The sequence below is a fragment of the Schistocerca gregaria genome, chromosome X (assembly GCF_023897955.1).
Source record: "Schistocerca gregaria isolate iqSchGreg1 chromosome X, iqSchGreg1.2, whole genome shotgun sequence".
In the NCBI taxonomy this organism is placed as follows: domain Eukaryota; kingdom Metazoa; phylum Arthropoda; class Insecta; order Orthoptera; family Acrididae; genus Schistocerca; species Schistocerca gregaria.
The window spans coordinates 174,201,022-174,216,646 of NC_064931.1; the positions used below are offsets into that span (position 1 = coordinate 174,201,022).

The following is a 15,625-nucleotide window of genomic DNA, read 5'->3' on the forward strand; positions in this document are numbered from 1 at the left end:
ATAATTTATCACACTGGAACAGTGTCAACCATGAGGAGAAAGCTACAAAAGACATTCGTGACAACTAACCAAGAGAAATGTACAGGTACAGCTAAGCACTGGAGCTGCAACAACAACTACATGAATGCACAACAATTTTTTTTTTTTTTTTTACAGCTGCGGAGATTTTCGGGTGTACATATCTTCTACACATATACACAACGTGATCAAAAGTACCCGGACTCCTGGCTGAAAATAATTTCCAAGCTCATGGCGCCCTCCATCAGTAATGCTGGAATTCAATATGGTGTTAGCCCACCCTTAGCCTTGATGACAGCTTCCACTCTCGCAAGCACACGTTCAATCAGGTGGTGGAAGGTTTCTTGGGGAATGGTAACCAATTCTTCACAGAGTGCTGTACTAAGGAGAGGTACAGATGTCAGTTGGTGAGGCCTGGCACAAAGTTGGCATTCCAAAACTCCCCACAGGTGTTCTATAGGATTCAGATCAGGACTCTGTGCAGGCCAGTCCATTACAGGCATGTTACTGTCATGCCCCAGGCCTTGCATTATGAACAGGTCCTTGATCATGTTGAAAAACGCAATCACCATCCCCGAATTGCTCTTCAACAGTGGAAAGCAAGAAGGTGCTTAAAACATCAATGTAGGCCTGTGCTGTGATAGTGCAATGCAAAACAAGGGGTGCAAGCCCCCTCCATGAAAAACACAACCACAACAAAATACCACCACCTCCGAATTTTACTGATGGCACTGCACACGCTGGCAGATGACGTTCACCATGCATTCGCCATACCCGCACCCTGCCATTGGATTGCCACATTGTGTACCATCATTTTTCACTCTACACAACATTTTTCCACTGTTCAATCGTCCAATGTTTATGCTCCTTACACCAAGTGAGGTGTCGTTTGGTATTTACCGACATGATGTGTGGCTAATGAGCAGCCAACCATGAAATCCAAGTGTTCTAACCTCCCGCCTAACTGTCATAGTACTGACAGTGGATCGTAATGCAGTTTTGAATTCCTGTGTAATTGTCTGGATAGATGTCTGCCTATTACACATTACGACCCTGTTCAACTGTTGGCGGTATCTGTCAGTCAACCGACGAGGTCAGCCTGTACACTTTTGTGCTGCATGTGTCCCTTCACATTTCCACTTCACTATCTCATTGGAAACAGTGGACCTAGGGATGTTTAGGAATGTAAAAAATCTCACATACAGACGTATGAAACAAGAGATACCCTAACACCTGAACACGTTCGAAGTCCGGGAGTCCTGCTGAGCACCCCATTCTGCTCTCTCACGATGTCTAATGACTACTGAGGTTGCTGATATGGAATTCACTGCAGTAGGTGGCAGTGCAATACACCTAATATGAAAAACATATGTTTTGGGGGGTGTCTGGATACTTTTGATGACATAGTGTATTTGTTTTTAAATTCTTGCGATCATAACAACTAAAACACATACATAAAATAAGGGAAAGGCAACTATTCACCTATAGTGGACCTATAAATGGTGCACAGAAATATTTGTTTTATTTCCCACAAACTGAAGTTAGAACCTAAATTTCCAAACTAGAAATAACAATCTACTGGGATACGCTTTCCACATAATAAAGGTGGTGGTGGTGGTGGTTAGTGTTTAACGTCCTGGCGACAACGAGGTCATTAGAGACGGAGCACAAGCTTGGGTTAGGGAAGGATTGGGAAGGAAATCGGCCGTGCCCTTTCAGAGGAACCATCCCAGCATTTGCCTGAAACGATTTAGGGAAATCACGGAAAACCTAAGTCAGGATGGCTGGAGCCGGGATTGAACCGTCGTCCTCCCGAATGCAAGTTCAGTGTGCTAACCACTGCGCCACCTCGCTCGGTCACATAATAAAGGTACAGATGAACTGAATAAATGTGAGTGCTTAGATAATGTTTTCATTTTGAAAGGCCAAGTCAAGAATGGCAGCAAATGCTACATACAGAAGAGAAGTGGCAGCCCTCTAATATATCCTGTGTGACAGTTAGGAAGCAATTTCCACAGTCATTTTTACACACTGGTGATATACCTATGGAAAATGAAGTGTCTGAGGATGCTGAAAACACACACATTAAAGTTCACTTATCCACGAAAACTGATGTCAACATCTAACCTAAACTCCAGAAGCAGTGAGCGGTACTTCACATACCGTAATCATTTTTTTTCCCATTTGTTAAAAAAAATGGTGCATGAGGGCAATAGCTGTCAGCAAGTCTCCACATGACCACTAATTTCTGCGATTTCATCACCGTGGTCATTTGACAACATATACTGTACGTGGGAGGAAGCAATATATTGCTCGACTTCTTGGAGTGCACACATGCAATTCAATAGTAAACTTCGTCATGGTGTTCTTCGTCAAATCTTCTCTGTTGCCTCAACTAATCCTATATGGTAAACATTCAAAACTGACAAGCAACACACACAGTTGAACAACTTTTTTGTAAGTTTCCTTTTCTTTCTACTTAATAATACTAGTCTCGCACCTACTTCTCCTTGAACTAATTTATGTTGTTGATCTATCTTAAATCCGTATGAACAAATTATCCTAGATATTTTACAGCTCTGTACGTTACAAAAGTTGCACACAGGAAAAACAGTTGTCAGTAAACCTGTTTCGTAATGTACAAGACATTCACTAAAATGATTACCAGCTGGGTTTTAATACGGCAAAGGAACAAGCTGGCTTCAGAAGTGGGTACAACTTATTCAACTATTTGCAAGTCATGAATGAAATTTGAGAAGAGAGCATTGTCTGGCATTCACAGAGGCTGAGAAAGCTTCTGGGACAGTTTTAACACAATCTCTAAAAATTATCTTACACCTGAAGACCACGACCGGATGAAGTGCACAAGATAAACAGAAAGATAAAAATGGCTTCGAGTGATTCTGCTACCATAAATAAGGTGTTAAGAACAGATTTTAAGGTATGCCTGGAAAGGAAAGTTTACATATTGTGTGTAATACCAGTTATCACTTAAAGTACTTTCTAATGCCAAAGCCATTCAAAAATAGAGTTGCTCATTGAACAATAAGAGGTGCATATTGGTAACTACTAGGGGTATAGGAAAATATATTGATCAGGTAACAAATTTGAGTGAAAGGTGCAATCACAAATAATGAAAATTAAAAAGTAATAAGTAGAATGGGTAGCCAGACTAACAGACGGTAGATGGAGTGAGGACATTCTCTGGTGGATTCTGAGAGAAAAAAAAGACTTAGATGACCTAATGGAAGGAGGGTAGATGACAATATAAATGTCTGTATAGCTAGAAATTGAAGCATGGGAAAGTCTAGATGCAGCATTAGTCCAGCACAGGAAGTCAACTGGATAATGTAATGAACACAACCATACTCATGGAAACTGTCTCCGCATTCTCCAGGGCAAATGTTGTCAATAAATATATTCTGGACCAAGTACTTCCGCTGGTGGGTCCAAGAAAGTTATTGACCACTCCACAGTAAAATCTGAATTTTGACATCAAGTACGTTACGGTTTGCAATTTGTCAAAGGCAGTATGTTTTCCTCTGAACTGTCGCTGCAACAAAGAGGCTTTTTGGATCCTAAACTCTAGACCACTGATGATCAAATCTTTCCTGAACTGGCATGAATGGCAGAGGTAGATGCTGCACAAAATCAAAAGCAATGAACGCGCACATAACATAATTGGATGGATAAAAAACCTACTCACCAAGCAGTGGCAGAACACACATATAAAATAAGGTTATAATTAGGCAAGCTATTTGGTTTTCAAATCTCATCCAGTGCAGTCCACAACAGTCTTTCCTTTTCATCCCATGAAGTAAGCCTCCCCGACCCACAGTTCTGCGCGACTTCGCTGTAATCTACCCCTTTTCCTAGACCTCTCCATTCCTTTTCCTTCACCCCTCTTGCTTCCCCTTCAACCCTTTTGCCTCAACAAGGAACCACTGGCTCCAAAAGCTTGCCTAATTAGAATCTTATTTTATGCATGTGCTCTGCCACCAAATGGTCAGTACATTTTTTATCTATCAAATTATGTTATAGTGTTTGTTTATCGCTACTCATCTGCAAAATGTGATGCTCAACATACATTTCTCATTAAAGCAACTCAAGAAGTCTCGAACTTATTTAAAAATTGACATTAGCTGCAGAATCCAAAACATCTAAATTTGCCCGCTTGTCTATGTAAATAATATGTCCACAAACAACCTTCAAGGCAGAGATTTGTCACTCAGAACCATCTTTAGAAGCATATAAAGATTTTTGCGCATCTAAAGCCTAATAAGTTGTCCATTAGCAAACTGTATTTTTTTTTTTAAAATGATGTCCAAATATTTTGTGAGAAAAAAAGTATGCACCGGAAAAAATTAACTCTTTTAGTTGATAATATATATAGTGCTGCTTATTTTCTCTCACAAAAGAAATGTTTATTTTAGTATCTGAAGTTTCCAGTCAACGTGTTCTGCAGCACACTAGTCTATCTAAGGAGGAACTTCAAATGCAGAAAACTGAGTATCAGTACTTGCCAAACCATTGTACACTGTTTGGTTTGCAAGACTCTGGATACATATTTTATCAGAATCCGTATACGTATTTATTCATTTAATTTAAATAAGTTACAGAAAACACTACTCTTTTGACAGAAATTACAATATACAAATTAGAATATTTCCTGAACTGGCACGAATGGCAGAAGTAGATTCCGCACAAAATCAAAAGCAATGGCCATGACGTCAGTTCCAGCAAGGCAGATTTCAGTGATTTTTTCTTTTTTTTTCTTTTTTTTTGCATCTTCTGGTAAAGCTTCTTGGTGCTTCTTTTGTGGACAATCATCACAGCAACAGCCACTCTCTTTGTCATCTCATTAATGCATGAAGATTTTATTTTGTCACTAAAATCTTTGCAGGTCAAGCAAACATCAACTTGTGGTCTTAGTTCTCTTTAAACGTTTTATTTAAAACTCATATTTAACTACTCTTTTGAACTCAGGATGATTTTCAATGAAAAGTTTGCATATTTTTCAGACTGTTAAACCGGACTCCAAACATGTTACAGGACTGGAAGTGTAGTACAACTCATATCTGATAAATGAGGAGATATGTTCGTTAATTTTAGCTATGGTCACTGAAGAGTATTTCCATAATTTAAATCCTTTCCTCTAACGTCAAAAAGTGACTTATTACTCTGAAAGTTTGTTTAAATGTTGTACCACTTTATTTGAGACAGCATACAATCTAACATAGGCCTTACAACAACCTTCAACCCAAGTGAATCCTTTTATGTGTAACATTATACTCATTTCAATTATATGAATGTAATAGAGGGAAACATTCCACGTGGGAAAAATATATCTAAAAACAAAGATTCTTTAACTTATCAAACGAACGCGTTGGTACGTCGATAGAAACACTAAACACACACACACACACACACACACACACACACACACACACACACACACACACACACACTCTTTAAGCTTTCGCAACCCATGGTTGCTTCATCAGGAAAGAGGAAAGAGGGAAGGAGAGGGAAAGACGAAAGGATGTGGGTTTTAAGGGAGAAGGGAGACGGTAAGTAGTCATTCCAATCCCGGGAGCAGAAAGACTTACCTTGGGGGCGAAAAGGGACAGGTATGCACGCGCACGCACATCCATCAGCACATGACAGACACAAGTGGTCTCCTTGTGTCTGTTATGTGCGGATGGATGTGGGTGCGTGTGCGCGCGAGTGTATACCTGTCCCTTTTTCCCCCCTAGGTATGTCTTCCGCTTACGGGATTGGAATGACTCGTTACCCTCTCCCTTAAAACCCACATCCTTTCATCTTTCCCTCTCCTTCCCTCTTTCCTGATGAAGCAACTGTGGGTTGCGAAAGCTTGAAGAGTGTGTGTGTGTGTGTGTGTGTGTGTGTGTGTGTGTGTGTGTTTCTATCGATGTATCAACGCTTTCGTTTGGTAAGTTATAGAATCTTTGTTTTATACTCATTTCTGTACGCTTCTCAGCCACCCCAAACTGCTACCCCACCCGAATAGGGGAAAATCCCAAAAGAGGGTAGCTCAACAGTTATCACTTGCTCAGCACAATGTGGAATGACCAGCAATGACAGACTTTGAGACAAGCTGAAATATGGTGTCTTATGACTGAGTGTCTATAATAATTTACAATCAAATATTAACACAAATCAGAATACACTTACGATCTCACAAAAATGAGGCGCACTCAATGCAACAACCATAATTTCAAATTTTTTAGAAAGCAAAACTCAATATTTCACAGCGAATATACATTTTCACAACGAACCTCTGAATTAACAAGTTTTAAATGCCACATGCAATTTAAACATACGATATCTCAATAATAGTATTGCACTATAGCTAACATCCCTGAAAGATACATATCTATTTTATTTATTGATTCGCAACCTATCTAATATCTTTTTCACGACGCAAATGTTTGTCAGGACATTATATTCTCAACAATACAGCAAATGATTACAGCAAGAATACTTCATATTTTGTCATACTTGTGTAGTTATTTAGTGATCAGTTTACTATTTTGCCAGTAACTTTAATTAATGTTGATTGCTATTAAAAAATTGTGCTAATTTAAAAGGAGTCAGTTTCAAGTGTTAGCGGATGCTACAATTTAAAAGAGAGCCAAAAGATGCTTCTGTCAAGAAGGCATAAGTAAATGTTTAAATAATATCTAATGAAAATTTGTAGTCATTTAACATGAGCACACAGTGCCAATAAAACTAGCTTATTCATTTATGAAGAATCCTTTACTGGTAATTATTCTGAACAATCTGAGTGTGACTGAATATATTATATTTCTTTATTTAAATACCCTTTTAATATAATAGTTTAGTCCAGGAAATGGTCAAGAGAATCAAATCATGTCTGCAGCATGTAAGAAGAATGTATTTTTGATGGGGATGGCCTTCAGCAAATAGAGAAGCGGACAGTAGCAGAACACAGAGTCATGTGGAGACTCTTTGGGTGAAGAGCTCAAGGGAGCAATTCTGGACACTTTATGTCAAGTTCTGGAAGAAGGCATACCTACCTGTGGTATCATGTGGTTTTTGACGGAGTGAGCGATTAATTCTAAGTGGTGAATGGCCACTACCATACTTTATATTTCGAGAAGTCTGTGTGTTCCAGAGTAGGACCAACTTGTTTTGCTTGTTTTAGAGAACACACTAGGAAGAGTACGAGTTACTACACTTTGTATCACGTGTGTTAATTTTTAAATCATTATGTTTAACTCTGAACTGTTTTGAGCTGGTGAATATTTCATGTATTTTGTCATGAAATACACTTATTTTTTGCATATGCTTGATGAATGACTAGTTTGGAGATTTTTCTACCATTCTCTTAATGCCATCAACTTCACTGCATATATAAGAGTTTTCCTGGCTGTAATTGAATATTGTAGGACCACTTTCTGTTTGAGATATCCTTTCTCGAATACACATTATTCAACATAATTCTGTCATCTACATCAATTACAGATGTTAGAATAGAACCTTGATTACTGAATTATTTGCTATCTCCATAAGGAGTTTCCATGTAGTCTGTTTGGCCAGCCTGTCAGCAAGTTCGTTGCCTGGGATTCTGACGCATCCTGGGGTCCAAACAAACACCACTCAAGGGGCGGACTGTTCCAGGGCATAGATGGACTCCTGGATGGTCGCTACCAGGGGATGACGAGCATATCAGTGGTAGATAACTTTTAGGCTGATCAAGGAGTCCGTGCACAGAAGAAACGATTCCGCAGGTCATGAAAGGATGTGCTCAAGAGCACGAGATTTAGCCACCAATTCTGCAGTGGAAACACTGCAGCTATCGGGCAAAGAATGCTGTTCAATATGTCTTCCACAGACATATGTGAAGACGACGTGACCATCAGCCATCAAGCCGTCAGTGTAAATCACTCCATGGCCTCAGTACATATCAAGAATCAAGATGAAGTGTGAGCAGAGAGCTGCGGGGTGAACTGAGTCCTTTGGTCCACGCGAAAGTTCCAGGCGAAGATGCGGCCTAGGTGTACACCATGAAGGTAAACGTGATTGGACCTCGAGTATAGGTGGTAAAGGCACGGACTCCAGTTCAGATAGAAGGGATCTGACTAACTGCAATTGTAAGCCCTGACCTGGGCCACCAACGCAGGAGATTAACCACCATGGGTGGGAAAAGGAGATGGTAATTCGGATGCGCAGGAGAACTACGAATGTGTGCAACGTAACTGGCGAGCAGTTGTGCACGCCTGACCTGCAATGGAGAAACTCCAACCTCCACAAAGACACTGATCACCGGACTCATCCTAAAAGCTCCCATCGCTAGTTGACTGTCACAGGGGTGCACTGGGTCAAACAAATGCAATGCTGAAGGCAGATTAACACCATAAACCAGACTCCCAAAGTCAAGGCGGGATTGAACAAGGGCTCTGTATAACTGCAACATCATAGAGATATCTGCATCCCAGCTGGTGTTGCTCAGGCAGCGGAGGGCATTGAGATGCTGCCAGCATTTCCGCTTAAGCTGATGAAGGTGAGGAAGCCAAGACAATAGGGCATCAAAAACCAGTCCTAAAAATCTATACGTCTCCACTACAGTGAGGGGATCATCAGTAAGATAAAGTTCTGGTTCCAGATGAACGGTACGACACAGACAGAAGTGTGTAACACACGATTTTGCAGCCGAAAACTGAAAGCCATGGGCTAGAGGCCATGACTGCGCCTTGTGGATAGCTCCCTGTAAGCACCGCTCAGTAAAACCTACTGGTGGAACACTACGAAATGCAGAAGTTGTCTGCATACAGAGAGGGTGAGACAGACGGCCCTACAACTGCTGCTAGACCGTGGCCACTACAAAGAGAAAGAGAAAGAGAAAGAGAGAGAGAGAGAGAGAGAGAGAGAGAGAGAGAGAGAGAGAGAGAGAGAGAGAGACTAAATACAGAGCCCTGTGGGACTCCATTCTTCTGGGTATGGGGGGAATTATGGGAGGCACCAACTTGGACATGGAAAGTATGAAGTGACGGGAAATTCTGGATAAAAATAGGGAGTGGGCCTCAGATACCCCACTCGTATAATGTTCCAAGGATATGATGTTGCAGATGGTATCATATGCTTTTCGTAAATCAAAAAAGATGGCAACAAGGTGTTGGCCTCTGGAAAAGGCTGTTCTGATGGCAGGCTCAAAGGGACACAAGATTACTAGTGTTAGAGCGACCAAGGCAGAAGCCGCCCTGGCACAGAGCCAGTAGGCCACGCGACTTCAGGACCCGACCCAACCCAACCGTCTCCACACCATATGTTCCAGCAGCTTACAAAGAATGTTGGTGAGGCTCATGGGCCAATAGCTATCCACATGAAGTGGGATTTGGCCGGGTTTCAGCACTGGTATGATGATTCTTTCCGCCAGTGCAATGGAAAGACACCATTGCACCAGATCCAGATGAAGATCATGAGGAGAGGACACTTTTAGTCAAACGAGATATGTTTAATCATCTGACAGAGTATCTGATTGGGCCCGGGAGCTGTGTTGGGGCAGTGTGCAAGGGCACTGAGGAGGTCTCACTCAGTAAATGGAGCCTTATAGGGTTCAGTGTGGCGTTCAGTTAACAAGAGGACTTTCTCTTCCATCAGCTGTTTGAGAGTGCGAAAGACTTGGTGGTAATTCTCCAACACAGAGGCCCAAGCAAAGTGCTCGGCAATCACGTTTGTGTCAGTAGATAACAAGCCATTTATGTTAACATCTGGCTAATGAGGGCACAGAGCCATTTAAAGGCTATGAGGTGCTCCAGGGAAGGGTGCCACTTACGCCACTGTAGAGCTCGCCAAATGCTCCTTAATTGCCTCAGCAACTACCGGCGACCGCCAATGGACTGGAGAAGGGGGGGCGGGGGTGCACCCTGAAGAACGAGGGATTGTGTTTTCCACCACAGAAATGATCATTGTAGTTACCTGCTCAACCACCACATCTATGTTACAATGTGGGGGAGATTCAATGGTGACAGCAGAGGTGAAAGTTTCCCAGTATGCCTTGTTTAAAGCCCATCTGGGCAGGTGCCCGTGGGCCTGATGCCAGGCAGTGACAGGAAGATGGGGAAGTGGTAACTACCACACAGGTCATTATGTCCTCACTAGTGGATAGATGGGAGAAGTTCTGGGCTGCAAATAGATAAATTAATGGCCGAGTAACTACCACGAGCCACACTGAAATGTGTGGTGGCCCAGTATTTAAGAGGCAGAGGTTGAACTGAGACAGGCCTCTGTCAGTAAGCATGGTGCCACCCCACAAGGGATTATGGGCATTAAAACCTCCCAAAAATTGGAATGGTTTAGGGAGTTAATCAATCTGTGCAGCCAATGCATTCAGGGGTACTGCACCTTCTGGAGGAAAATATACATTGCCGACAGTTATTTCCTGAGTCATCCTTATCCTGACAGCCACAGCTTCCAGCGGGGTTTGAAAGGGCACACGTTCACTCCACCTGACACACTATTATAGTTGCTACGGTTCCTATAATATCCCTTATAGCCACAGAGGGCAAGGGTCCGCATTCCCAGGAACCAGGTTTCCTTGAGGGCAATGCAGAAAGCATGTTAAAGCTTAAGTGCTGCCGTAGCTCAGCCAGGCAGTGGAAAAAACCGCTGCAATTCCACTGGAGGATGACATTATCGTGAGGCTGGGAAGGCATGAAGTCCGTAAGGAGGCAGGTTATGCCTCAGTGTCACCTGCTGCCTCCAACTGAGTATTTGTAGCCATTTCTATGGTGGATGAGGCACCAGTGAGCTCCAGATCTGCAGCGGACACTAAGAGCTCCACTCCATCCTCAGATGCTGAACTGACGGAGTGGTGGTGTTGGGACCACCAGAGGGTCCTGTTTCTTAACAGATTACTACTTATTTTGCTTGCTCCCTCACTTCTCTTTAGGGACTTGCTAGTTAGATTTCTCCGAAGCAGCTTCAGGCATGGAGGAAGATCATGAAGCTCTTTGTCCACCAGCTTTTGGCTCCTTGAGCCACTGGCGAGTGTCTGCCGTGGCAATCATGGAGATCTTGGAAGAGGGGGGGGGGGGGGGGCCAAGGGACCCCTTCCACATGAGAGGAGCCAAAGGAGGCTGTTGCTTCTCCGGGAGGGGGAAGGGAACCGATGTCCCCTGTGTTTGGAGGGGGGAGGGGAGGGGAGGGGCCTCTTGCTCCCAAAGTAGGTGCTTTGGGAGTAACGGAGGAAGATTTGCCGCTACCAGCAAAAGAGTGGATTATTCTGGTGGCCTCAAGAGCCCACTGTTCGTGGCACAGAGTGAGGAACCACTAGCACTTGGGTCGGCGATGGTGGTGGTGGTGTAGCTGCAGTGTATGTCGACATTAACTGAATGGGGTGTAATCTTTCGGATTTATGTTTAGCCTCTGCGTAAGCCAACCTGTTCAGGGTCTTGTACTCCTTAATTTTCTGCTCCTTTTGGAATACTGGGCAGTCTGGCCAGAAGGCGGAGTGGTCTTCTCCACAGCTGATCCAAGTGGGAGGTGGCGGACATTAAGTATCTAGGTGCAGTGGACATCCACAGTATTGACGTGGCACTGGAAGTGCAGCAGAAAGACATGTGGCCTAACTTCCAGCACTTAAAACACCGCACAGGAGGAGGGACGTATGGTTTAACATCACAGCAGTAAACCATCACCTTGACCTTTACAGGCAATTAATCACCCTCAAAGGCCAAGATGAAGGCACCAGTAGCAACCCTGTTGTCTTTGGGTCCTCTGTAAACGCACCAGGTGAAATGAACACACCCGCCGTTGGTGCAGAGCTTGTCATCAAACTGCAAGAGATGGTCATGATGAAAAATAATCCCCTGGACTATGTTTAGGCTTTTATGAGGAGTGACGAAAACAAGAATATCACCCAGCTTGTCACAGGCGAGTTATATTCGGGATTGGGCTGGGAATGCTGTCTGAATCAAGACTGCGCCGTTTCGCATCTTTGACAGAGCTGTCACTTCTCCAAACTTATCATCAAGGTGTTCAATGAAAAATTGAGGCTTCAGCAGTAGAAAAAAGTCGGCCATCAGTTCTGCTGCAGACTAAAAACTGAGGCGAATATAGCTCTCTCCGTTCTGTAGCTCTACATTCATCCCATGGTGTAGCGAGGGAGGGAAACTATTTAGGGTCATACCTGTAGGCATTTTATTCCATCTTGCCCTTCTTAGAGACTGCTGGTGCCGTACAGCCACCAGCAAGAGATGAGTTGGTCCGCTTCACTGCGGGTCATCCGCCCTGATGCCACCCACTCCGACCAGGAGCTCTCCCCACGGGCGCCACCCAACACAGAGCAAAGGCCAAACTGTCTTGATGGCTGTTGCCAGAAGTCCTGATGCCCCTGGAAGACAGGCATTTACTCCCTGGCATACATGGGGAGTTTACAGCTCAGGCATCAGCAGTGAGATCCCTGTGTTGTCAGGGGGCTACCCCCCCAAATGGGTACATGATGGTCCCACAACAGACTGGCTACCGTGCTGGATATTAGGTACAGAGAAATCCAATATTGTCATGGGAGTGAAAGAGGACAGGAGACAATGGAAGAACAAGACATACCCCAGAATGTGTCCTCGCCCAAAGAGTTGAATCACAGGTGGATATGCAAAGCCATGACAAGAGATTCATGAGATCAAATCTAAGGGCACTTGTGTACCATGTAAAGTGTCCTTCCCCATATAGCCAGCACTTCTGTAAAAATTTTGAAAGTGGAAGGTCAAACCACAGAATGGGACCTGAACTCATAGGACCAAAAAGTGAGAAACTCCTTTTAGTCGCTTCTTACAACAGGCAGGAATACCTCGGGCCTATTCTAATCCCCGGACCCGCAAGGGAGACAGCTACAAGTTATCTGCAATAAATCAGCTGCAGGGTATGAAATCAGACTTGCAGCTTAGAGTAACTACTCAACAGGCAGTAACCTGGAAGTTCCATCGGACATGGTGAAGTATTTAAAGAATGATGTGTTTTGTTTGGAATTTTCTGTGGTTGGTCAATGTGTAACAACATTGTCACTTTCTATAAGTCCTAATAGATGTGTGGGTAATTTTTTGGCGTCCACTGTACAAAGTTTTGATCGCACTGTTTCTCTGCAGCAGTGAAACTAGCCATGCACTTCTTATGACATTCACAATCTGGTCCAGTTCTTTTAGCCTCCACCAAATAACCCTTGCTTGTGACATATTCTTAAATTCTTTATCAGGCTAGTTTCTCCATTTTCTTTTGAATGTTTATCTTTGTTCACTGTACCTCACTTCCTTTCAGGCTCAGTTACACCCTCATCTAACTGACATTTTTCACAGAACGCAAAAGAACGCTTCACTTGCTGAGAAATATCTACAACCTACTGAATACAAACACACCCATGCAACAAGCAGCTCCAACTTGCATTGTTACAGAAGCTATCAACAAATCGACACCTCACTGTCGACTTAATCTCTCACCATTTCTAAGCATAAGCATCTAAAATGATTATGCACCTTTGAGTGGAGAAAGAACAACATTACTGGAATATTATCTCTCTCTTTCACTCAATCAAGTTTTCAATCTCAGATCATTGAAGTTCTATTGGAATATTCCCCACTCTCCATTCGCTAGATAGCAGATAGAGTTCGCTACAAAACAGCTATCTCAGTATAATTTCCCTTTCCTTGGAATATTATCCTTTTCTCCTTCACTCATTCAATTACACTTTTTGCCATCGTTATTGCGTAAGCTGTAACCTAAGAAAGAACTAAAATAATATGAAAAACCAATCTTGAAGCTTAGCCTTTTTTAGTGTGTGCAAACCTTTCAGATGTATCAAACACAAATGTGGCAGTCAAATTTTAAGTAATGGCTTAAATGGCTGGTCTTCTGGGCCCAAAATTTTTCTAAGTGGCTGGCCCTCAAAAAGGTAAGTTTTGAATGAGAATCAAATGCTCTGCGGTTTAAGAAATTCATCACACATTCTCACACGTAACAAAATTCATCTTGCATAAAAAGAAATTTACTTTGAAAGTAATCCTTCTCAAATCATCATTCTCAATATTTTCCCACTACCTGTTAGAAATGTATAAAGTAACAGGGTGACGTCACACTCATTGAAAGCAGTTTGCTGTTACACTGTATTGCATAGGTTTTGTCCTGAAGCCTTTGACACATTTTGCAGTCAACAGCCTGCTTCTGGTGTTTTTCTCTTGTTTGTGTTTTATTGCTGCAGTATTACTCTCCAGCAGTAAAAAATTCCAGGCTTTTCCTGGATAAAAAATTCCCATATTTTTTTCCAGGTTTCCCAGGACATATATACCATGTCAAATTCAAACATGCTGCTCATTGACAATGTTCTTTCTATGGAGGTCATTATCTTGGATTAGTGGCATCAGAATGTTCAAAATAATTTTTCTTTGGAATAAATGGTGAGGGTCTCTTAGTCGTGTTCCTCTATGTGCCTGCTGCACCTATTTATAATATACTGTAACATAGAAGCTATTGACATTGCTCTTCTATTAGCTTCAATCACATATTATACCCAGGGATTCAAATGGCTGAATGAAAGGTTGCCTTATGCACTAGCATAGCCAAATTCAGATACAATGATCATTTCACAGTGTGATGGTTTTAGCATACTGGAGTCAATTTGTGACGCACAGGAAAATAGATATGCAAACAAAAGAGTTACAATATTAGTCAGTTTAAGTTCATGCTGAATAACTTGATTTAATTTAAAATCCTTCATAATGTAAAGGTGGCACACATGCATTCCTACATGACAAGATAGTTGAAAGCTGGTATGTAAACTGACAAGGCACTTCTAATAGATGAATGTCTACAACTGATGTTAAACATGTCCACAAACATAAAATGTTGATTTCCTCACAGTACTCTAATCAGAATCACAGGTCAGAGATCGTGGTCATCTGTACTAAATAATCACACAAATCAAAATTACACAAACTATCTTATGTAACAACTACAATCTGTAGAAAGTACTTCAAATTCTGATAAAAGTCTGTATCCTATAACAATACACACATTACATATGGATAAATTTTTAGTATGTACTTACAGCCATGGAATGTCAAGATTTCGCTCTGGTGCTTGCAATGCCATAAAGTAATTTGCACCTACTAGTTCATCTTTCTCCGCTTTCCTTTTTCCTGTTTTCCATCTTTTCTCATCAGTGCACGTAATGAAATGTTGCCACACTTCACACTGTGAGAGGACTGGATGCCTGCATATACAGTTTACAAAGTTTTGTAACTGGACTCTCCTGTGCTCAATGAACTGTTCTTCATACCTTCCTACGGAAAATTAAAATTTACCAAAATATAATTCACTAGATAAGGCATTTGAAGAAGGTTTATTAGTTTAGAGCACAACCAATTTCAAATTTTAGTAGAACACACATTTCTTTTTGCCCTACTTGGTTCACAGTACCTAGGGGTGGGGGTGAGGGTGGGTATAGAGGGAGAAACCACATACCTTGATGTGGGAAGATGGCTTGTGTGCCTCAGCTGGACAGACAGCTAGCTGAACCTTAAGTGCAAACATACTGGAAGGAAATCTGTGGAGAGGCTACATTAAATGTGGT

At 42.2% G+C, this 15,625-nt stretch overlaps 1 protein-coding gene across 2 annotated transcripts in view; it reads right to left on the reverse strand.

The window, feature by feature from the left end:
• LOC126297776 (sorting nexin lst-4) overlaps positions 1-15,625 on the reverse strand; it is a 91,579-nt gene that overhangs the window by 22,299 nt on the left and 53,655 nt on the right. For both annotated transcript variants that reach the window (XM_049988954.1, XM_049988955.1), the window contains exon 8: positions 15,101-15,335. In XM_049988954.1, the coding sequence (XP_049844911.1) occupies positions 15,101-15,335 (235 nt within the window). The remainder of the gene's footprint in view (positions 1-15,100; positions 15,336-15,625) is intronic.